The 22532-nt window shown below is 49.9% G+C and overlaps 1 protein-coding gene across 3 annotated transcripts in view; it reads left to right on the top strand.

The window, feature by feature from the left end:
• The window catches only part of XPNPEP1 (X-prolyl aminopeptidase 1), a 45655-nt gene that overhangs the window by 8549 nt on the left and 14574 nt on the right, over window positions 1-22532 (top strand). For all 3 annotated transcript variants that reach the window (XM_059661343.1, XM_059661341.1, XM_059661344.1), the window contains 9 exons: window positions 3459-3583; window positions 9274-9337; window positions 10461-10565; window positions 14202-14294; window positions 14616-14759; window positions 16300-16395; window positions 18450-18531; window positions 19860-20070; window positions 21788-21877. In XM_059661343.1, the coding sequence (XP_059517326.1) occupies window positions 3459-3583; window positions 9274-9337; window positions 10461-10565; window positions 14202-14294; window positions 14616-14759; window positions 16300-16395; window positions 18450-18531; window positions 19860-20070; window positions 21788-21877 (1010 nt within the window). The remainder of the gene's footprint in view (window positions 1-3458; window positions 3584-9273; window positions 9338-10460; window positions 10566-14201; window positions 14295-14615; window positions 14760-16299; window positions 16396-18449; window positions 18532-19859; window positions 20071-21787; window positions 21878-22532) is intronic.

Here is a 22532-nt window from a genome sequence, read left to right as displayed (position 1 = left end):
CATGTTAAATACTTCTAGCCACCCGGTGAGGTTAACGTGGTGTGCTTTTCATGTACTTCCAAGGAGTGAAAAGTCTAGTTTGTGATAAAGGCTGAAGGTTTAGAAACTTATTTCTAAAAGCAGACCCACATACGCAAGAGACTTTTAAATGAGTCATTCATTTTAAAAGCATGATTTAAAAATACCTGGCAGTGTATGGGCTAATGTTACATCATGGACTAGGTTTGTTGCTCTTGGCTTTCCACTTCCCTGCACACCCTGATTAGCTCTTGGCTGCTTCTGACATTTCTGAAAAGTAATGGGATGTGGAGTGACCAGATGCTGTAATACGGCATCTGCTAAGATCCTAGCTTTCATGGAAGGTTCGTTACTGTTCATTACATTGAGTCTGAAAAGATCACAGATACACAGTTGTGATGCCCATCCAGCCATCTTTGAGTGAGCATATGTGTGTGTGAATGGATTTAGAGGTCGTGGAATCGGAGATGAAGATGACGTGGTCCCTGCCTTAAGGAGAAGCAGTAGATACACCTGTGGCACCATTGATCACATTGCTGTCAGAGTTCGTTAATTATGCACTCACTCTAAAGATTGCAAGCACATTAATATTTAGTATGTGCCAGGCACTGTTTCTAAATGCTTTATAGAGAGCAACCCATTTAATCCTTATAAAAATTACCCTCTGAGGATCGCCAGCCATGTCTTTCATCTTCTCCATCTTTAAAAAATATACATTTTTATTGGCTTCAGAGAGAGGAAGGGAGAGGGAGAGAGAGAAACATCAGTAATGAGAGAGCATCATTAATTGGCTGCCCCCGTATGTCCTCTACTGGGGATTGAGCCCAAAACCTGGGCATGTGCTTCAACTGGGAATCAAATTGTGGCCTCTTGGGTCATAGGTTGACACTCATCCCCTGAGCCACACCAGCCGGGCCTCATCTTCTCCATCTTGAGTGCCTTTTCAACTGCTGCCACCTCAATGGCTGGGTCTTGTACCTGTGCTAGCTTTGCCCCCTCCTCAGCTCTAGCTGCTCATCCACTCAGTTATTTTCAAGACCTGTTGTCCTTGTGGCCACAGCTGTCTCAACACCTTGCTCACTGCATTTACGTGAGTGGTAGCCGCTTCCATGGCCACAGCACACACTGCCTCAGCCACTGCAGTATTGGGAGTTTTTTCATTGTGTCTGATATAGGTGACAAAGAAGTGGCTGCATCTTTTCAAGGACGCCATGCGAATGTGAAGGGCATGAAGGGCGAGGAGGAAGGAGCAGGGGAAGTATCAAGAGTGGTGACGGGGGCAGGTGGCGCTGTGGAGGGAAGTGTGAAAATGCCATTGTCATAGAGTGAAGCTGATGCTGCTGATGGTTTTGAGGAGGCAGGAGATGGTGAGGAAGGTCAGAAGGTGGTGGTGAGGAGCGGGATTGTGGTCCCAGGAAGCAGAGGCTGTCTTTGGCTGGCTCCGTTTGCCTCGGATGGTTTACAGTTTGTAATTGAGGATTTTGTGCTTGCCACTGGTTCTGTTGACTTTGCTGATGAAGTTAGTGGCTGGTAATGTTGACACATACCACAGTCAATGCTATAAACACCCAGTCAGTGCCATCAACGTTCTTAAGTCAGAGCGTGCCCAAATAGAAGCCAGGTCCTATAAAGAAATTAATGGTCTTGAAAGAAAATATATTGGCTTCTATCAAATATTTGCTTTTTAAAATTCCAGATGCCCAGGCTGTATTCCAGACTAATTAAGTCAGAAGTCCCCCAGGTAGTTCTAATATGCAGTCAAGGTTGAAGTACTGGTCCAAAGGAAGTCTACATTTTTTCTTGACTCTAAGAATTAAGTTACTCAGAAGCATGGTTTGGAAAAGTGTTAAGTCTATTTTGAAGCTCCTGGAAGGTGTCATAATAACGTTTTTAGATGCTGGCGAGTTGATGAGGTCGCAGTGGGCTTCATTTTGAACTCAGTGGAGGTGTTGACCTATAAACTTAGGTCAGCCCCAGTACTTCTGCTCCCTCTCTCTCAGATAGGTGAGAAATTACAGGCTCAGGACATCAGATACAAGGAAAGGGTGACCCTATGAGAAGTACTCAGAAGCAGCTTTAATGCACGGAACATGGACATGTTTGACTTGTGACTAGGACCTTTTTCAGCGGCCGTCTCCTTGAGTATGACTGTCCTTCGGAGACTCCGGAGGTGGAGCCCGAGGCCTGTGGCTGAAGCTGCCCTGGCTGCAGGTTATGAATGGGGCACTTGTTCAGTGAGTCCCAAGATCGGTCTAGTTCCGCATAGGGGATTCTATTGGAGAAAATCATCTCGACTGATATATGGAAGCCCAAGGTGCTGGTGATGAAGGAGAACGAAGCAGATGAAAAAGTTAAAGAACCAAAAAAGGGTCCATACCTAATCGGGTACAAGCCCCAGTGAGTTAGGGTGACTGCCCTGGAGGATAAGCTGTGGTGTAGTTGCCTCAGTGTAACTCCATTACTTGGAGCATTGTGCACCAGAACGTCTTTAGTTAAGTAAAACATGTTCTGTTTGTTAAAAAATGGGTTGGCAAAATCCAAAACACCAAGTCCTGGCAAGCATGTGGCACAACAGGAATTTTTACTTATTAATGGTGGGAATACAAAAAAGTACAGCCAGGTTGGAAGACAGTTTGATAGTTTCTTATACAACTAAATATACATTTAAAAAAAAAATCCTCACCCCAGGATATTTTTCCATTGATTTTTAGAGAATGGAAGAGAGAGGGAAAGACAAAGAAAAACACCTATGTGAGAGAAACACATCGATTGGTTGCCGCCTGCATGCACCCTGACCAGGGCCTGGGCTGGGGAGGAACCTGCAACCGGGGTACATGCCCTTGACCAGTATCAAACCCAGGACCTTTCCATCTGCAGGCTGACACTCTACCCACTGAGCCAAACCGGCTAGGGCTAAATATACTCTTTACAGCGATCATGCTCCTTGCTATTTTCCCAAAGGAGTTGAAAACTACGTTCACACAAAAACCTGCATGTGGATGTTTATGGCAGCTTTGTTCATAATGGCTGAAACGATGTAATTTTTAATGGTTTGATTGTGTACTGTTGGATGGGTGGCAATTTATTTAACCAGTCGTGTATTTTCCCTCCATATTTTTACTACTATAAACACAGATAAGCACCTACACCTTTGTGTACTTGTTTAATGATTTCCTTAGCATAAATCCTAGAAATGAAAGAGGTAACTAATCCATAAAGTTTTCTTGCCACAAGTGGCTATTTGGAAGTGGTATTTAAGAATTGTAAACTGGAGAGTTTTGGGGCAGCTTTGGTTTTGGTCGAATGGCGGGGTGTTCATTTTGAAGCTGCCTCTGGGAATGGGGCGGAACAAAGCGGGTGCTTCTCTGGGGCTCTGTTTGCATAGTCATCGAGTTGCACGGGGCAGGCTGGTTTTGAAACAAACTCTCCTGTTGTTGCAGACGGCAGAATGCCTCCAAAGGTAACTTCAGAGCTCCTGCGGCAGCTGAGACAAGCCATGAGGAACTTGGAGTATGTGACAGAGCCCATCCAGGCCTACATCATCCCGTCGGGGGATGCCCACCAGGTACTGAGTGGAGATGGGTTGGTGGTGAAGGAACGCAAAAGTCTCTCCTCTCATTTCATTCTTTCCCCCCAGACCCAACGTGTTTATCGGATTCTAGTTGTCAACCCACAACCAAGCATGTCCTCCAGGGCCTGGCATAGGGACCTGTGTCCAGTAGGGTTCCACTGAATGCCTGTTGATTTGGTTCTGGCTTCCTTGTTTCCAGTGAGGATAGCCAGCTTTTAATAAATGGTGGAAGAATTAGTGGACAAATGAGGGGTAGAAGTCTGGACCTTTCTGTTGCTGACACAGTTTACCCATCTCCTCTGTCACACTCTGTTCCTAGCAGAATTGTCTGTGCCTCCTCCTTTCTCTCCATCCAGACCATCCCATCCTCTGACAGCCAGAAGAGCAGCTGCAAAGTCATTATTGATCTTTACCCAGTAGGTTTTAGGGATGATTCTAAGTATCACTCCTTCCTTCCCCCAACCTCCATCTTTAATGAAAGCAACTCAGTAAGTGCCCTTTACCTCTGAGAACACTAGTTATTTAAATATAGGAGGGCCCTGGCAGGGGCTCAGTTGGTTGAAATGTTGTCTCGTATACTAAAACGTTGCAGGTTTGATTCCCAGTCAGGGCACATACCTAGGTTGTGGGTTTAATCCCCTGTTGGAGTATGTACGGGAGGTGACTGATCAATATTTCTCTCGCATTGATGTCTCTCTCTCTCTCTCTCTCTCTCTCTCTCTCTCTCTCTCTCATTCTCTCTCTCTCAGAATAAAATAAGATAAACATCCTTGGGTGAGGATTAAAAAAAAAATATATGGGAGAGGTGGATTTGGAGGGGTGTAGACCTCATGTTATGGGGCTGAAAGGCAGAAGGAGGAAAGGATTCCAGGATCTACTCCTTTCGGTCTTTGAGTCAGCAAATGTTTGCATTTCTCTTTGTGGTTATGGTACCATAGGGTTGCAAAGATGAATTTAAGATTGAATTCCTGCCCTCACTGTGCTTATGTTTTAGTAGAAAGATAAAGTGTGGGCTGAATTCATAACTGAGAGGGAATATATTAAGCTGGCAGGATCAAGGAAGGCTTCATGGAGAAAGTACATTTAACTGGAATGTGAACAGGTAGAATTTAAATGCTTGGAGATAGAGGTATAAGAAGTACCATGAGCAAATCCATGGATGTAGGAGAACATGAGTAATGATAACTTTGAAAAAGAAGGACAAATAGGGGCTTGGTCAAGGCCACTCATGAGCCACCCATGGCTGGTCATGGGGATCCTTGACCACCAGAGTCAGGAGTTTAGGTTTTGTTCGATAGTAGGGACCCATTGAAGGTCTTTGAGCAAAGGAGTGACATGATCTGTGAGAGGGAGCAGTGTTGTGTGGACTGGAGAAGGGAAACATTGGGAGCTGAGAAACCTGTTAGGCTCTTGCAGAATCCCAGAGGTGGGGTACAGAGTGCTTGGACATGGGTGCTGGCTTTAGGAGCAGAGAAGAGGGGAACAAGGTTTGGAGGAGGAGAAGTAGAACAGAGATTGGACCTTCAGGCAGATGGCAGAGGGCACTGGGAAGTTTGGAACCCAAGTGTTCCTTGTGCCACCCACAGAAAGAAACGAGAAGCCATGAGTTCCTTGTTTCGGTTTCTGTGAAGAGGTGGGGCATGGTTGGGTGACTGTTAAGTGGGATTCTGGGTCCCTGCCAGGACTGGGAGGACAAGGAGGAAGGGTTGGCTTTGTGTGCGACCTGCCACAGCAGCCTCCTCAGTAATAGAGAGGCCGCTGTTCTTTGTGGCTCTTGTTCCTAATTGTTTCATTTCAGGCTAGATTCAGGGTTGCTGGGGTTTCTCCTACGGGTGGGAGAGTGTTGGAGAATGAAGGGGAATCTTGAAGTCTGTCTTTTCTGTATTTTCCAAAACACAAACACAGACACCCACACACTGTTCTGTGTTAGAGAGAAAATGCACCCCAAATGCATAGTTACGCAAGGACTTGGCACTCCAGGGGTCTGCTTCTCTGCAACTCTAAGGGTTTTTTCTGTGTAAACTCTGAACAGGGTGTGGTATTAATGAGTTTGGGCCCAGCGGGACTTTTACAGTGAAGGGTTGTTCATTCTCTCTGGTAATCTGAAGGCTTTCATGGACCATCTAAGTCCAACGTTGAGATTGGTGGGCACCACTGGCCCCAAACCAGGAGGAGCGTTGGTTGGGGCTGGGGTTGTGCCAGCTTGCTTTTGAGAAATCCGAAGTCTTCACCCTCCCCATCCTCTTGGGATCGGCTTAGTCAAAGGGTCACGTTCTGTCCGGGGTGCCTCTGCCAACGGAGTTTTTGGCTGTGTTTATGGTTCCTCCTTCTGGAAGACATGAATCAGATTTTCCTAAACTCCTTGGATCCTATTCCCATTCCTCCTGGAGTCGGCTTCCTGTTTTGTTTTGTATTTCTTAAACAGACTCTGCCCTGGGGTGGGAGGTGGTGGTTTTTATCCCAGAGTGATTTTATCTACTGTTAATTAGAGTGATGCTGGCTGTGGTGATGCATCTTGAGGTTTCAGTGGCCTGGTTCTGTGGAGCTTTATTTCTTGCCCGTGTAGCAGTTCTGAGTGAGTGTTCCTGGGTGGTGGGTGACTTTCTTCCACCGGGAAGAAGAATGATTTAGGAATCCAGGTTCTTTCCATCCTGTGACACCAACATCCTAGCTGGAGGAAGGGGCAGGAGTGTGCTGAAGACACACCCATGTTTCCTGCCCTGACCCAGACATCACTTCCACTCACATTTCATTGGTGAGAACTAGTCATGTGACACCCCCACCTAAAAGCAAGGGGGCCTGGGAGGTGAAGTCCAGGGTAGGAATCCCCCTTTCAGCCGCTGTGCACTAAGGAAAGGGCATGAAGCTATTTTTCCCACATACCTTGACTTGGTTTCATTTAAGAATGAAGATGCCAAAGATGGGAAGTTACCTTAGTATTTGGGGACAGGTGGCCCTTGTCTCTATGCACAATCCGACCTGGATTAGTGGGTCAGCAGTTTGAAAGGCTCACTCCGAGTGTGTGAAGAGTGGCTGTAGGCCAAGCATGTCAAACTTGCGGCTGGCGGGCCACGGAAATGAGGCGTGCTGCCGGCCGTGAGTTTGACATGCTTCCTGTAGGCAGTGGTCCAGGTAGAGATGATGGAGGCCTGGCCTGAGTACTGACATTAGAGATGCAGAGAGGTGGATGGCTTGGAGAAGAAGCCAACAGCTGTGCCGCTGTGCCTTGCTCCTTGCATGCTCTGACCTTTTGCTGTTCTGAAGGGAGAGTGTTCCTGGGCTTTGCCAGCATGTGGCTGGGGGAAGAGTAGGAGGCCGGGGCCTAGTGCTTGTCTGGCCTCTGTTGAGCCTGTTGGTGTGGAGGTGACAGCTTCATAGGCGATGTCTTTCTGGCGGGTTGACCACTTAGGTCATGTCTAGACATTCTTGCCCCAGACCTCATCTTGATCCCAAACCAAATATGTCCACCTGCTGTTAATACAGGGTGTCCCCCCAAAATGTATACACACTTTAACAGCTGATAGCTCAATTTTGAAAATGAAATGTATTTTAATACACACTGCTTCTATAATTATTCAGTGTGTGTGTATACATTTTTTGGGGACACCCTATATATTACCTTCCTTTGGAGAAACCTTCTTCTTGCCTTTGCTGATGAGCACCTCTAGGTAAACCCCCATGGGTGCCCTGTCCCTCCTCTGAGGCTTGCCCAGATAGGGGAGGGGCATCCTCTAGAAACGTGTCCCTGCATGGAGGAGTCCAGCTGGGCTAAGATCAGCAGTACCTTCTCTGCCAGACCTTCGTCAGCATCCTCACTGTGTGTCACGGGTGGGAGAGCCCAAGCCAGTGTCCTGACTGTGTGTCACAGGTGGGAGAGCCCCAAGCCAGGGCTACCTCATTGTCGTCGATAGTGTCCCCACTGTGTCTTCACCATTGCACTGTGATTTTTAGTGTAAGGATTATTTTTGTTAACTTAGTTTTCCCAGCCTCTTAGATGCCATTTCACCATTCTGGAAGCAGACATGAATACTACCTCTTCCACTGCTAATGTGCAGCGCTCTTAGGTTTCTGGAGAGTTGTTTTAAAAATTAACTTACTGTTCCTTACAGCAGTCCTAGAAGAAGGGTGTGACTTCTCTCCACCCTTTTTTGCCTTTATTTATTTATTTTTTTAAGTCTTGCACCAATGATTGCTGGGTTAATAAACAAATGAGGATTCTCCAGTTCATACTGTGGACCACCATTTCTTTCTGTGTCTTTAGTGCTATGTATGAAATGTTACTTTATGTTTTCGGGATTAAACATGTGCCTGCTGTTGCGTTCAGCAATCTGAAATGACTTTCTTGGAATGAGGACCTGAGGCCAAGGGAGGTGATGAGACTCGACGCAGACCACTCAGCTGGGCTGGCTGGTAGAGGGCAGGTGTGGCGCAGAGCCCCTCATCTTGCCGTCACGATTCTCTCTGCTGGCTCTTCTCTGGGCGGTGGGCTTGTCTGAGGATGTGCTGTGGCTGCCTTGGTGAAAGGGAAGCTCTCACTCACAGCAAGAGTGGAACATGAGTACTTTCCCCCCTAACATCACGGGCACCCCCTAAAATGACTTGGGGTCCAGCCAGGAGCCCCATTTTCCATCCGAAGCATTCCTAACCCGGCCAGGTTCTTTAGCTTGGGAGAAACTGCTAACAGGAGGAGGAGCCACAGCTCTGGTCTGAAGTGGATCTGGGCCCTGCTATTGACCTGGCAGTGGGCAGGTTACTTAAAGATTCTGTTCTTCACTCCGTTTTCTTGTTTGCCGTTGGTCTTATCCTGGAGAGTCCTTGTGAGGATGAGATGATGTGTCCTACGGGGGCAGCATGGCAGAAGGCTTCAGAGTCCAGGCTCTGGAGCTGACAGCCCAGGTTCAAATCCTGCCTCTGCCACTTACTAGATGTGTCAGGGCAACGGCCTTAACTCCCTGTGTCCCATTGACTATTCCAGAAGCTGCACTCTGTGGCCTCATACCCTCTGCCCAGGACTGAGAACCTCTGACTTTCTTCAGTCCCCACCCCCATCCCTTCAGAGGCAAGGGATTGTCCTCTGGGGCGGACCTGGGTTTGGACATGGTGTTTGTTTCATTTGCTAACGCCTCCCGGTTGGAGGAAGCGTTTCCCCTCTTTCCCTAACAGGAAGGGACAGGGTCTGTCTGCGTGGGAGCGATTGGTGACGCTACCTGGGAAAAGGGACACACACAGGAAGTGCAGAAACAAGCTAATACCCAGAGAGGTTTAAGTTAGAGAATTGCTGGCACTGAAGACAGAAATCCAGCCTTACTTTTCAGAAAAATAACAGATGCCTAAATGTCAGTGGCGGGAAGGGGGAAGACTCTTGGTTTGTTTTTGAGTAAGATCTTGGTGAGGGAAGAGCAGTTTTGATCGGTTTCTCTGGATTCGCTTTGTTCTCCAGATGAGGAAGGAGAGACAAATGGGAAGAGCTCATTGAGCCCTTCATTAATTAGGGTCTTCTTATCGTGCACTCATTTTCTTTTCAATGTTCAGCCTGCCTCCTAAGCAGCCTGCCTGTCCCTTGAAGGCAGGTGCCAAGGATTCGCCAGCCTGTGTAGTCTCTGTGGGCCTCGCACAGGGCTGAGCCCGGCGGCGCCAGCGTGCGACCGACTGGGGTCCAATGCCTCGTCCTTTCTGTTTTCCAGAGTGAGTACATTGCCCCGTGCGACTGTCGGCGGGCCTTCGTCTCTGGATTTGATGGCTCTGCGGGTGAGTCGCTAAACTCTCTCTCTGTTCTTTCTACACTTTTGTTCGCCTCCCAAAAATAACTGGAACGAGTTTCAGCCTGCGATAAAGCACCAAGAAGAAAATGCAAACCAGACGTTCCCCATCGAGCCCCTGCAGAAACGTGCGAGTTCCCAGCATCCTCCAGCTCCCCGCGGTCCCCCGGGAGCGACCCTTTCCTTGATGGCTTGGCTTTTAGAGTTTTAAAGTTTTTTATTTAAAAAATGTTTTGGAACTTTTTCTTGACTATAACATATCACTTAAATTGAATATACCTGTGCAACCAGCACTGCAAATAATTCGTGGGACCCTCACATCCCCCAGCACCCCCACCTTCGCTTACTGGTCGTGCTCGGTTCTCCAGGTGGTTGGCTTTTGATTTCTTTCTTTTCACTTCCGGTGTAAATGGCAAAGGTTAATGCTGAGCCTCATTGGTGCCCTGCCCTCACTTTCCCAAAGCTGTTGTGCCCTTGAGTTTTAGGGTGTCCTCATTTCAGACTCGCATCCTTAAGCTAGCTAGCCTCGGCAAGAGCCCCTCCCTCCTCGGAGTTGGCCCGTTGCTTCCTTTGATGTAAGTGCTTGTGTTGGTTGGCACTTAGGACTGGCTGACACCTCTGCCGGAAGCCCTGAGCCCTGCCAGGTCTGTGGGAACTGAAGGCAGGTGGAGGTGGGAGGCACACACTGCTGCTGAGCCATCACGAACACTCTCGGGGGCCCGGGGGGTCTCCCACTCCTTCGGGGTGTCTGGTGGAGTGGATCACTGTGATTGCTGAGCAGGAACCGTTTCTCCGTCTCATGGATTATGAGGCCATTTTGGCCTTAGATCCCAGTCCTCTGTTCTCCTGGCGTTGACTCATGCCACACAGGTACCAGGGTGCAGGCAGCCTGTTTCCTTCAGAGCCTGGCCCACAGCTGGCTCTGAGGGCTTTGCCTTCTCTTGCCTGGAGGCTGCCCTGGAGTGAAACACCACCTGCCCACTGGGTGGTGGGGGGTGGCCAGGCTGCACAGAAGCTGGTGCGCACACCGTGCTTGCCTGTCTGCTCTCCTTCTGTGCAGCTCTCGGGCAGTTGTCAGAAACCTTTCTCATGTCCTCGTTCCCTTGCTCCAGGCACAGCCATCATCACAGAAGACCATGCAGCCATGTGGACGGATGGGCGCTACTTTCTCCAGGCTGCCAAGCAGATGGACAGCAACTGGACGCTCATGAAGATGGGTGCGTAGACGCGTGGCCATCCCAACCTTAGTTGGCCAGGCCTCCTGGACCTTAACTCTCTTATGGGGTCATGGACCCTTTTTAGAATCCAAGGTGTGTTGGCCTATTTGGGCTGCCGTACAGAATGCCAGAGACTAGGTGGCTTCGACAACAGAACTTTATTCTCTCAATCTGAGGCTGGAAGTCTGAGATCAGGGGGGCAGCGTGGTCAGGGTCTGGTGAGAGCACTCTTTCTGATTTGCAGACTTCTCACTGTGTCCTCACATGACTAGGTGCCTGTCTTCTTTCCCTCCTCCAAGGCCACCAATCCTGTTGGATTAGAGCTCCACCCTTGTGACTTCATTTAACTTTAATTACCTCCTAAAACCCCTACCTCCATATACAGTCACATTGGGGGTTAGAGCTTCAACATGCGAATTTTGAGGGGACGCAGTCCAGTGCATGGCACAAGGGAAACCAAGAAAATAGCATCCTTGTGTGTACATACCTTCGTGTGTGCAGTTTTGGAAGGTTCTGGTTCCGGATACTCATTTTAGTGGAGGAAACTGAGGGCCAGAGAGGGCAGCTGATGTGCTGCTGATCCCAGGCTTTGCCATGTGCTGACGATGCGCCGGGACGATGCGCCGGGGCCACTGCTCTTTGCTGCCTCGTGATTCGGAGTCAGATAAAGGTCAGGCGCCATTGGCAACAGAGGCGAGGAAGCTCTCCCGCGAGGATCCTGGACTCGCCTCTGGCAGCTCAGCTTTGGAGAAGAGCCCAGGGCAGGAGGACGGGTCTGGGACTTTCATGGTCAAGTTACTCTACTTTTAGGGCTTCAGTTTCCTCATCTGCAAAATGGGGTGACAATAGTAGGTACCACATAAAACGGTGAAAATTAAAGACATAATATATGGAAAGCATAGAGTTCAGTGTTTATTGGCTAATAAGGTGTGTGTGTATGTGTGTAAAAACTCTGGTTTCTCATTGAATTTTCTTTGCGTTAAAGTAGTCTTCAGGAACATGGTTTTAGAGCAGTGATGGCGAACCTTTTGAGCTCGGCGTGTCAGCATTTTGAAAAACCCTAACTTAACTCTGGTGCCGTGTCACATATAGACATTTTTTGACATATACAACCATAGTAAAACAAAGACTTATATTTTTGATATTTATTTTATATATTTAAATGCCATTTAACAAAGAAAAATCAACCAAAAAAATGAGTTCGTGTGTCACCTCTGACACGCGTGTCATAGGTTCGCCATCACTGTTTTAGAGGCTGTACAGAGGTCTCTTTCTCTTGAATTTGGAATTTGGAGAGGAGAAGATAAGGAGAGAAAGGGGGCTGCCAGGGCTGAGGGAGAGAGAAGAGGAGGCAAATACCTGACATTTCTTGTTTGATGTTGGAAGTAAAGGGGAAAGCAGACTCCCAATTCAGGAAACAGAGGCTGTTGGCAGAGTTGAGCTGAGGTGACACCAAGATCCAAGCAGCTAGCCTACTGAGGGTGTGTGTGCTTGTGCGGGGCCCACACTCTCCGTATACACAGATAATGTGCTGTTTATCTTAGGGAGCCTGAGGAACATTTTTGTCCTGACAATGGATTTATAGATTTATTGTAATTCTCTCTCTCTCTCTCTCTCTCTCTCTCTCTCTCTCTCTCTCTCTCTCTGACACACACATGCACATACACACAGGCATTTGGGGCTGTGGGACTATTATAAATGGACAGGCCACTAGGCCTCTAAACTGTTAATTGCATGCCTCTGTTAATGGCTCATGCACCCTTAACATATGTGTTTATCTATGTGCTAGTGTCCATCTGTATTTCAAATTTGAGCAAAGATTAATTCCCTTATTTTGTAGAAAAAATAAATACAAATGGAATCTCTCATGTTTCCTGCTCGCACCCAGTGGACCGCTTGGCATACCCCTGAGGTGTGGGCATCTCTCCTGGGGGCCCAGAGCTCCAGCTGTGAGTTCTGGGAGCACGCTGGGGGTCAGGTGTCCGAGGAGCGATACTGTCTGCCCACTCCTTGAAGTGGGGTGTGGTGGCCCCGAGGTATGAGGCCTTGTTCCCTCCAAGCCCCCTTCTAGTTTCTTCTCTGAGACTTCTCTTCCCTAAGCCCCCCTTTCCTCAGGCGACTCTCCTGTTGGGAGATTCTGGTGGGTTTGGTTGCTGAGTGATTCATCCTTTGGCTTTGCCAAGTATCTGTCTGCCAGGGGAGGACACGATTTCATCCTGTGAAAGTTACGCTCAGGGCATTAAAGAAACGTCGTTCAAAAGTGGCTTGTGTAGCGGTTTGGAAAAAAAATAGGAAAGAATCAAATAGCAAAATAACAACCCAGTCCCAGCTTCCAGGAAGTTTTGTAGAACTTATTCATGAGCTCATTTCCTTTTAAACCTTTGAACTTCCCTTCTGTGGTTACGAGGTTATCAGTGCTCAGTAGAGAAACTAGTAAAGATAAGCACTATTGTAGAATATGTGCACTTTCACTCTAAATATGCATATATTTTACCAAGTTATTAATTGGTTAGCCAAAGTCTGACTGAAAACGTATACATCCCAAACATAGATGGCTTGGATGAAAGAAAAACTGGAATATCTTGAAGCTTCCTTGGTGCCCTAAGGGTAGCCTCTTAGAAACAGAAAGGCTGCTTTCTCTGGAGTTGGGAAGTCCTGGGAGCCTGGTTAAGGACGGTGGTGTGTCCCCCTGGGGATCTCAGGAAAGATTTTTTTGCTGCTGAGACTCGTGCATAGCCCTCTAGTCAGGCCTGGTTGGGGACAGGCTCTGCTCTCCTCAGTGCTGCCTTCCAGATGATGGGAGGGCCCTGGGGCCTGTGTTCCCCTTACCTGGAGAGTGTGTTCTCCTTACCTGGCACGTGTTCCCCTTACCTGGCGTGTGTTCCCCTTACCTGGCGTGTGTGTTCCCCTTACCTGGCGTGTGTTCCCCTTACCTGGTGCGTGTGTTCCCCTTACCTGGTGCGTGTGTTCCCCTTACCTGGTGCGTGTGTTCCCCTTACCTGGCGTGTGTTCCCCTTACCTGGCGTGTGTTCCCCTTACCTGGCGTGTGTTCCCCTTACCTGGTGCGTGTGTTCCCCTTACCTGGCGTGTGTTCCCCTTACCTGGCGTGTGTTCCCCTTACCTGGCGTGTGTTCCCCTTACCTGGCGTGTGTTCCCCTTACCTGGTGCGTGTGTTCCCCTTACCTGGCGTGTGTTCCCCTTACCTGGCGTGTGTTCCCCTTACCTGGCGTGGGATGTAAGGGGAGCTCCCAGTCCCCAGCCTTCACCCTATCACCACCCACATTCTCACCCAGTGATCAGCCTTCGATGAAGTGACTGAGGGCTGGTGAGATGATATTCACTCTGACACAGTGTACCTATGACGCAGTGTTTCCCAGGATGCCACTTTCACCAGGGTTTTATGAGAATCCTGCTTCTTTCCTTCTTCTCTCTCACCGATATCTTACGCTTCCCTTACAGACCGTCTTACACTTCTCACAGCCTTCCTGCGGTAAGGGAGGGTCAGATTTTCCAGTCCTGCCAGTCCACCGTAGAGGCGCTCAGTGACGACCCTGCGGTCATGCTGTGCATCCTTCTGGGTGGGACCTGAGCCTGGGCCCCCTGGGACTTGTTTCTCATCAGTTCTTCCCTCTGTAGGTCTGAAGGACACGCCAACTCAGGAAGACTGGCTGGTGAGTGTGCTTCCGGAAGGATCCAGGGTTGGTGTGGACCCACTGATCATTCCTACAGGTGAGTGCATGGGGGCCTTCCACTCGGGGGAGGAAGTGGGCTCTCGGCGCCTCTCCGCCCTCCTTGCTTGCTCGGGGGCTGTGGAATATTTGTGGGCTCAGCACGACTCGACATCGCAATAAAGGTCACAGTGAGGAGATGAATTCTGGCATCGAGGCCAGGGGAGGCCATTGGTGGTGAAGACGTCCTTTTACAGTTCTCATCCCGCACACCCCGCGCAGGGCCCCGGAAGGATCGCCTTTCAGAGGGGCCGGGCTCTCCAGGCCCTGCTGCCTGTTCTGGGCATTCTGTTCAAGGCTGGGCCGGTGTGCTTCCCCTCAGATTACTGGAAGAAGATGGCCAAGGTCCTGCGAAGCGCCGGCCACCACCTCATTCCTGTCAAGGAGAACCTGGTGGACAAGATCTGGACAGACCGTCCTGAGCGCCCGTGCAAGCCCCTCCTCACTCTGGGCCTGGATTACACAGGTCAGAACTGCAGCTGCGCCCAGCAGGGCCTCCCGCCTTCGTCCCCTCCCCCTGTCCCCAGGTCTCCATCCCGGTCCTCTGAGTCAAAGTCAAGGCTGAGTGATGGGAGGTTTTTGCCCCGCCCTGGTGCAGTGGGGCATTTGACGAAAGCAGAAGCTTTATTTATTTCCACTGTTGCCACCTACTCACCACTTACTTTGTCAGAGTTTATTCTGACAAAGCTCTTGGGGCAGACTTTGGGTGCCGCTAAGATGTTTGCTTATTTCGTTTTGTTTTTACCACTTAGTTGCTCACTGTCCCTTACGCTGTCTTATACTGGTTACCAGGTGCCCCCTGCCCTCTTGTACCTTCTGCTTCCCAGGTTTTGGGGTGTGGGTAGTGGCCTGTGTAATAATGGTGGGTGAGGAGAGGGTTCTGTGAGAGTTTGTAGGGATGAAAGTGTGGGTTTATGGGACAGTGAGGGGCGCAGAGGGGAAGGCCTGGGAGGTGGGGCTGCTGGGGAGGGAGCCTTGCTGCAGACATAGAGAGGAGAGGTGGAAGGGGGATGTCTGGAATGCAGGCAGATTGCCCAGAGGGGTCCTGGGAAGAAAGCATTACAGCCCGGACTCTCAGCCAAGTTTTAAATCACATTCCTGTGCTGAGCTTCAAAGCAGCATTTGGTTGTGGGGGCAGCCCCAGCTCTCTCCTTATGATGTCCTCGCTGAGGGTATAGCAGATCGTGGGGGGATGGGTCCACTGAGGGGCCCAGGTCAGCTAAACATTTTCCATCAGCGTATTTTGATTTTTTTTTTCAAAACTGAAGCAGAGGCTCTGGCCTATTGCTTGTGGGAGAGGGGAGAACAAATGTTGCTGGTAAAACTTCAGTTCAGCAAACATTTGAGTGCAGGATAGCATGCGAGATGCTGGGTGAATAGGACAGATGCCTGTCCTGCGCACAGGTGGCTGTAACCAGAGTTACAAGTGCTGCTTGATGGTGGGTGATGGTAGTGGTGGTGGGGGGGGAGGGGAGATTTAATCCAGGCTGCAGAGGACCCCATGGTCCTAGCACCGACAGATGAGCCCTGCTGCTCCAGGAATGTAAGTGGTGGATGGTACTCCCCTGACCTCAGACTGGATGAGTTCTCTCTGCAGGGGAGTGTGTTGTCAATGCTCCCAGGGCTTCCTCTGTTGCACTGATTTTTATCCAATAGCGCAACTAATGGCTGGTTTAATTGCCTGTCCTCCCTTCTAGACTTGTAAGCCCCATGAGGGCAGGGACTGGGTGTAGCTCAGAGCTGTGACAGCAGTGACCAGCACGGCCCGGCAGATATCTATGCCTGGGAAGTTTGCTGCTTCATAGACATTTGCTGGATAAACACATGAGTTCGTTTTGCTGGCGAGGTCATCAGGGCTCTCGCGGGTCAAGTGGCCGGGACAGTCACACCTCTTGTGTAGGGAGGGCTCGATTGCAGGTTTCCGTCTGCTCTCACAACACACTCCCTGGGACGTAGCACAGGTCCCGGGACTAGGGCTGGAGTGCAAGCCCGTGTGTTTTTTGCAGGCATCTCCTGGAAGGACAAGGTCGCGGACCTTCGGTTGAAAATGGCCGAGAGGAACGTGGTGTGGTTTGTGGTCACCGCCCTGGATGAGATCGCGTGTGAGTGCCGGGCGGGCATGTGGCCTCATCTCTCCTTTGGCTCTCTGGGAATCCGTGTTCTCAGGCCACGCAGCTCTCTGAGTGGCCAGGGAATACCGAGGAGACTGTGTCACCAAATGGTTATACATATGCCGAGTGGGATGGAGAAGGGGTTATCGGGAGCGGGGGAGGGCGAGTAGCCTGGCCCTGAGCGCCCACCTCTGGCCAGTTCCCCGGGACTGGGACGCCTGTGAGCGAGGAACTCTGCTCCCCACATTGTGTACCTGTCAACACTCATGTCTCTCTACAGGGGACAGGTGCTGTCATAGGAGACATTTTTACTTTATCTGCTTATCCTGGGGTGCCCTAAGTTCTTTCCAGTGAGAATATTCTAGAACTTTTCTACCTCAGAAAACTTAGGAACTGAAAAAGGTCTTCGTGAAGCCTTTTGATAGAGTAGCCGTTTCTCAAATTTTAAACCTTGAATGACCCGCATGTAATTATTCAGTACCTTCTGTTATCTCCTAGAACTGAAGGCATCTGTTCTGTCTGCCGTGTTCTGACCAGATTTGACCCAGGGTAGCTGAGAAGAGGCACTGCCTTCACTTTTTATTTTCTCACGAGTGAGAGCCCCGATAGTCCCCAGCCCCAGACTTTGTCAACTATATCAGTGTTTACATCCCTGATTAACTTCATAACCTCAGCACCCAAGAAGGTAACAGATAAAGCTAATTTCTCCCCTTTGTTACTAAAAAACCCACACATTCCCATTGTGGAAAATGCAGAGGAAGTAGAAAGAAGAAAAAAAAATCACCAATAATCCTGTTTCCCAGAGATTAATCACTTTGAACATTCTGTGCATATATATAATTTGGTAGCTTGATTTTTTTAAATGTATCCGTATACTGTAAGCATGTAAAAGCATGATTCCAAAGGATTCTTAGATATCCTAGCATGTGGTTATACCACCATTTACTTAACCGTTCCCCTAAGGATGACCTTTGGTTATTTCCAATATTCCCATGATTTTAGTATGATGCTTCCATCAAAATCTTGGTGCATCAAAATTTGGGTCTCAGTTTCTGATCGTTTTCTTCCTCTTTCGGGTAGGCTTTTAGTGGTGGTATTACAGAATAGAGAATATGTGTATGGTGGGGCCTGGACCTACCTTGCCATCTACCTGCCAAGAAGGTTGTACAGGGGCATGTGAGTAGGCCCCTCGTGCCACCGTCTGGCCAGCCCAGGCACCATCTTTTTTTTTTCTTCTTAAAGTGCTAGTTTAGTCTGATAGACAAGAACTGTTGCCTCATTGCTTTACTTTGAGAAGCCGTTCTTCTAAAATAGAGGCAGCACTTTTTGCACCAGGTCTCGTACCACTCTGGCCCTCAGGAGAGAGCATTAGGCAGCTGGAGGCCCAGCGACCAGAGCTGTGCTCTCTGCCTGTCCTTCTAGTTTCTCAGACGGCAGTGACCTCCCCAACCCCCCTGAGGCTGGCTGTGGGCCGGTCTCTAGCCAGCGGCTGCAGGGCTAACCCCTGGGTGGGCCCAGGCTCAGGTTTCATCCTGGGCCCCTCTGACTCATGCTTTTGTTCCTCTGCCGGGAAGCTCCGCCCCCGCGGGGCTCCGTGACCCTGTCCTGAGGGCCTCCTGGGTGGGTCTCAGTTCTGCACCCTCCTTGTTTGCCGCGGAAGGGAGACAGTGCTTGGCTCCTTCCCCGTTCGCTGGGAGTGCCAGAGGTTTTCTGCGGTCAGGCCTGGCGGGTCACCACCAGGCGGACCATTGCCCCTCTTTGTTTGAAGGGCATTTCTTGTGTTTTCTGACTAATAACTCCTCCGTTCCCTCCTTGGGCCGGCGAGGCGGCAGCTTAAGGAACAGTTCTGGCGCCCTCGTTTGGCGGACACGAGCAACTGCAGCCCAGAGGTGGAAGCAGGAAGTGAGGTGCCTGCCTTTCTGAGAGATGCCGCTGAGCCCTTCCGCTGCAGCCACAGCTCTCACCTCCCCTGCCAGGCACCCCTTCAAATCTCCCCTCAGGCGGTGACAGGGACTTGTTTGTTTTTGTGTGTGTGTGTGTTTTAGGGCTGTTCAACCTCAGAGGATCAGATGTGGAGCACAATCCGGTATTTTTCTCCTACGCAATCATAGGACTAGAGACGATCAAGTGAGTCTGCCCCACAGCACCCCGGAGCCCCAGTGTCCCCTTTCTGATGGGGCCCCCCAGCCTCTGCCTCACATTCTGCTCTTCCCCTTCCTGCTCCCTGTCCCTTCCCCCCTCTTGCCTTCATTAACAGCAGGTATTTATATCCTGCCTCTGTCCCAGATGATTTGAAATCTAGGAAAGCCTCCATAGTATTATGGGATAAAAGAATAAGTAGGCAAGAACATCCGAACAAAACCAAGTGAGGTTAGTTCCCAGAATTCCTGCTGCAAAGTCTTGTTCAGGCCACACATCTGATTCCAAGTTTTCGAGCAGCCAGTGCAAGGGGGTGTGAGGCCCTGTTACACAATCCTGGGTTCACGTGCAAATAAACCTAGTCACTTTGGAGTCAGAATGACACTGGGAGACCCCTTGAGTCACACCTCCTCAAATCATAGTTGATCTTGTAAAGTTCCTGCTGTTACTCTTCTATTGGGATGGCTTATTACATGCAGACAACATGTTTACTGAGTGCCTGTTATGTGCTAGGGCCTCTATTGGGTGCTGGAGTGAATGAGACAGACCAGGTCCTGGGTTAGAGTTGGGGAGATGAGTGTCTCCTCGGGGGATTTGGGCACCGAGGTAGGGACCAGCTGGTCAGTAGGATGGATACAGGTGTTATACGAGGAGCCTGAGCTAGACGTGGGGTCAGGAGCCTCTTGGGGAGAGCAAAGCAGAGAGTAAGGGTTCCTGTGAGTTGGCTAGGTGAATGGTGGTGATCTAAGCATGGGGAACAGCATTTCCGAGCCTCTGGGCAGGAGAGAGCACAGTGTGTGTGGAGGACCCAGAGGAGTCAGTGTGGTTGGAACATAGAGTGTAAGGCCAAAAGGTGAGCAGAGGCCACATATCCTGAGGACCCTGTGGGATCACAGGGATCAGCCTTATAAATTATAAAGAATTCTGGCTGTGATAAACAGGATGGGAACGAAGGCTGGAGGCAGGGAAACCATTTAGGAGGCTGAGAAATGCCAGTGGCCTGAATGAGGGCAGTGACTGGGACAGGCTGGAGCTAAAGCCGGACAGATATGATAGCCTTTTAGACTATTGGTCTAAAGAGCTTAAGGAGGGAAGGAAGACCGTGCCCAGGCCCTGACTTGGGGAATTGGGTGGATGGTGACAGTACACACTGGGACAGTGTACACAGCCCGCAGAGCAGGACTTGGGAAAGGAATGGGGAGGAAGGAGAAGCTGCCTAGTGTTGATTGCCAGAAGGCCGAGCCTGTTGCCTGTGGTCTGTGCTCCCATCCATGAGCCCTCCTCTTTCTGTGACCTCACCTGTGGCCCCTCTGCAGGCTCTTCATTGACGGTGACCGCATAGATGCCCCCAGCGTGAAGGAGCACCTGCTGCTTGATTTGAGCCTGGAAGCTGAGTACAGAATCCAGGTGCTTCCCTACAAGTCCATCTTGAATGAGCTCAAGGCTCTGTGCACCAGCCTCTCCCCGAAGGAGAAGGTGTGGGTCAGCGACAAGGCCAGCTATGCTGTGAGCGAGGCCATCCCCAAGGTTGGTAGCCCCACGGAAGCCCAGATAAACTCTGCCACCCTCCCCGGCCGGCCCCTTCCCACTTCTGGCATCGCATAGCCTTGTCTCTGAAGCAGAGGTCGGTCAGCAGACCCCCCAGGACTGGCTGTCGGGTCGGAGCCATCCTGAGAGTCTCAGGGCCCTTAGAGCCCACCGGGTCCTGTGCCTTCCGGAGTGTGGTACGAAAGACGGTCTTAGTTGGTACACATTAATACTTTGGTTTATTTAAAGGTATCCACTTTCAAAGTGTTTTAGTGTGTGCTAGGAAAAATATAACCAGCATGTGATAGGGTGATATAAAGATTATTTCTTAAGACAAAGTTGAGTTTAAGAAACTAAGTTGATTTAAAGATAGTTTAAAGAAAAGCTTTAAGGAAATGAGAGAGCAGGGGGTAGGCAGCCAGGGTAAGAGCTGTGCAGGTGGTATGAGAAAACCTGAAGTCTGGGGAACATAACTCTACCCACAGCCCCCCAACATCTTATAAGTAAGAAGACCTGAGGCCCAGAGAAACTTTGGGAATTGGCAACTTGCCAAAGGTCAAATACTAGTGGTAGCCTTGCCCTTAACTGAGCTTCTGCTGGGCGATACCTGTCCCTTCATTTTAATTGGGGCCCGGGGCAGGACTGGAGTCCAGACCACCTGAAATGTCACCATTCTGTCCTCCCTAGGCCTCTGGCCACCAGGTGGCCATTGACAAGCCCAGGCCTGGGCCTCTAGACCTGGCTTATCATCACACCCCTGCCACCGTCACACTGTGAGCCACTCAGTTACCCAGAGCTTTTCTTCCTTGACTTAAGTGGGGATCACGCCTGCCTTCTCTGTGTGTGAGAGAATAACAAGAGTGGAGGGAGCAAAGCCCTTTGAGAAGCTCTGTGCAGGTGTGAGGTGGTCCTGAGCCCCTCTCCCTATAACAGGCTGGATTCAAACTTGTTCTCAAATGGGGAAGGGTTTTCCCAGCCCTTCAAGGTCAGACCATGAATAGTACTGATGTGTGAGCCCTGAGCGAGAAGGGGAAGGAGCAGGAGCCCTCCCTCATCAGTCATGTGTGTCCCCAGACATTGGAAAAAGCCTCCTTTGTGCAGCAATAAAGGGGTTATTTCAGTCTAACCTTGATCCCTTAGGGAACTCTCACCACAACTATGGAAGCTTGAAAAGCAATATCTTGCTGATCTGGCAGCCAGCAGTCTCAAAGAGCTCAGGGTGTAGGTGATAGAAATGAAATACCTTGTTTGATGTACTTCATCTTTTTTTAAAAAAAACACAACATATTTTTAGTGATTTCAGAGAAGAAGGGAGAGGGAGAGAAAGATAGAAACATCAATGATGAGAGAGAATTGTTGATCGGCTGCCTCCCGCACGCCCCCCACTGGGAATCGAGCCCGAAACCCAGGCATGTGCCTGACTGGGAATCGAACCTCAACCTCCTGGTTCATAGGTCAATGCTCAACCGCTGAGCCATGCCGGATGGGCTACTTCATCTTTTTCGATGAGCTCACAAGCCCCTTTCATTATGCTCGGTCATCAACCAATAGAAGCAGGTCCTTGGATCCCATGGCTTGGCCAGCTTGAGGGGGTCCTGAGTGGCAGTTCTTCCAATGGTTTGTCTGAAGTGGGGTGTGCCAGGAGAAGAGGTGGTTGCCTTGGTCTGGGTGAGGGGAGCCAACCTCGATCTCCCATCCTTCTGCCCTTTGCCCCTAGGAGCATCGCTGCTGTATGCCTTACACCCCCATCTGCATTGCCAAAGCTGTGAAGAATTCTGCCGAATCAGAAGGCATGAGGCGAGCTCATGTGAGTAAGGCAGCCTGTGCAGAAGAGGGGATGCGTGGTGGTCCGAAGGCCCAGCTCCTCACCTGCTCTGTGGCCTTGAGCTTGGCACAGGCTGGACCTCTCTGAGCCTTCCAGAGTTAATGAGAGAATGAGATAAAGCACTTGATGGGCTAGATCTTGACAAACTATAACGTACAACACAAAAAGAGAGATTGATGACGATAGCTTAGATCAGCCGTGGGCAAACTACGGCCTGCGGGCCGGATCCGGCCCGTTTGAAATGAATAAAACTAAAAAAAAAAAAGACCGTACCCTTTTATGTAATGATGTTTACTTTGAATTTATATTAGTTCACACAAACACTCCATCCATGCTTTTGTTCCGGCCCTCTGGTCCAGTTTAAGAACCCATTGTGGCCCTCCAGTCAAAAAGTTTGCTCACCCCTGGTTTAGGTGATGGTGATGATGACGAAGATGAAAATGAAGAAGGCGAAGCCTCTTAAAGGGCCCAGGTTGTGTTTCAAAGCCAACGGAGGGTCTAGAAAGATTTGGGGCCCAGAGATAGCTTTCGGCAGTGGCCTGTCTCTTCTGGCCCCGGTAGGGTAGGAGGGAACCTGCCGAGGGAGCTGCGTGTGCTCTGAGGGGGGTCCTTCCTTGCTGTACCTGAACTGCTGGAC

The sequence above is a fragment of the Myotis daubentonii genome, chromosome 13, assembly GCF_963259705.1.
Source record: "Myotis daubentonii chromosome 13, mMyoDau2.1, whole genome shotgun sequence".
In the NCBI taxonomy this organism is placed as follows: Eukaryota; Metazoa; Chordata; class Mammalia; order Chiroptera; family Vespertilionidae; genus Myotis; species Myotis daubentonii.
This window is presented reverse-complemented; position numbering and strand designations above follow the sequence as displayed.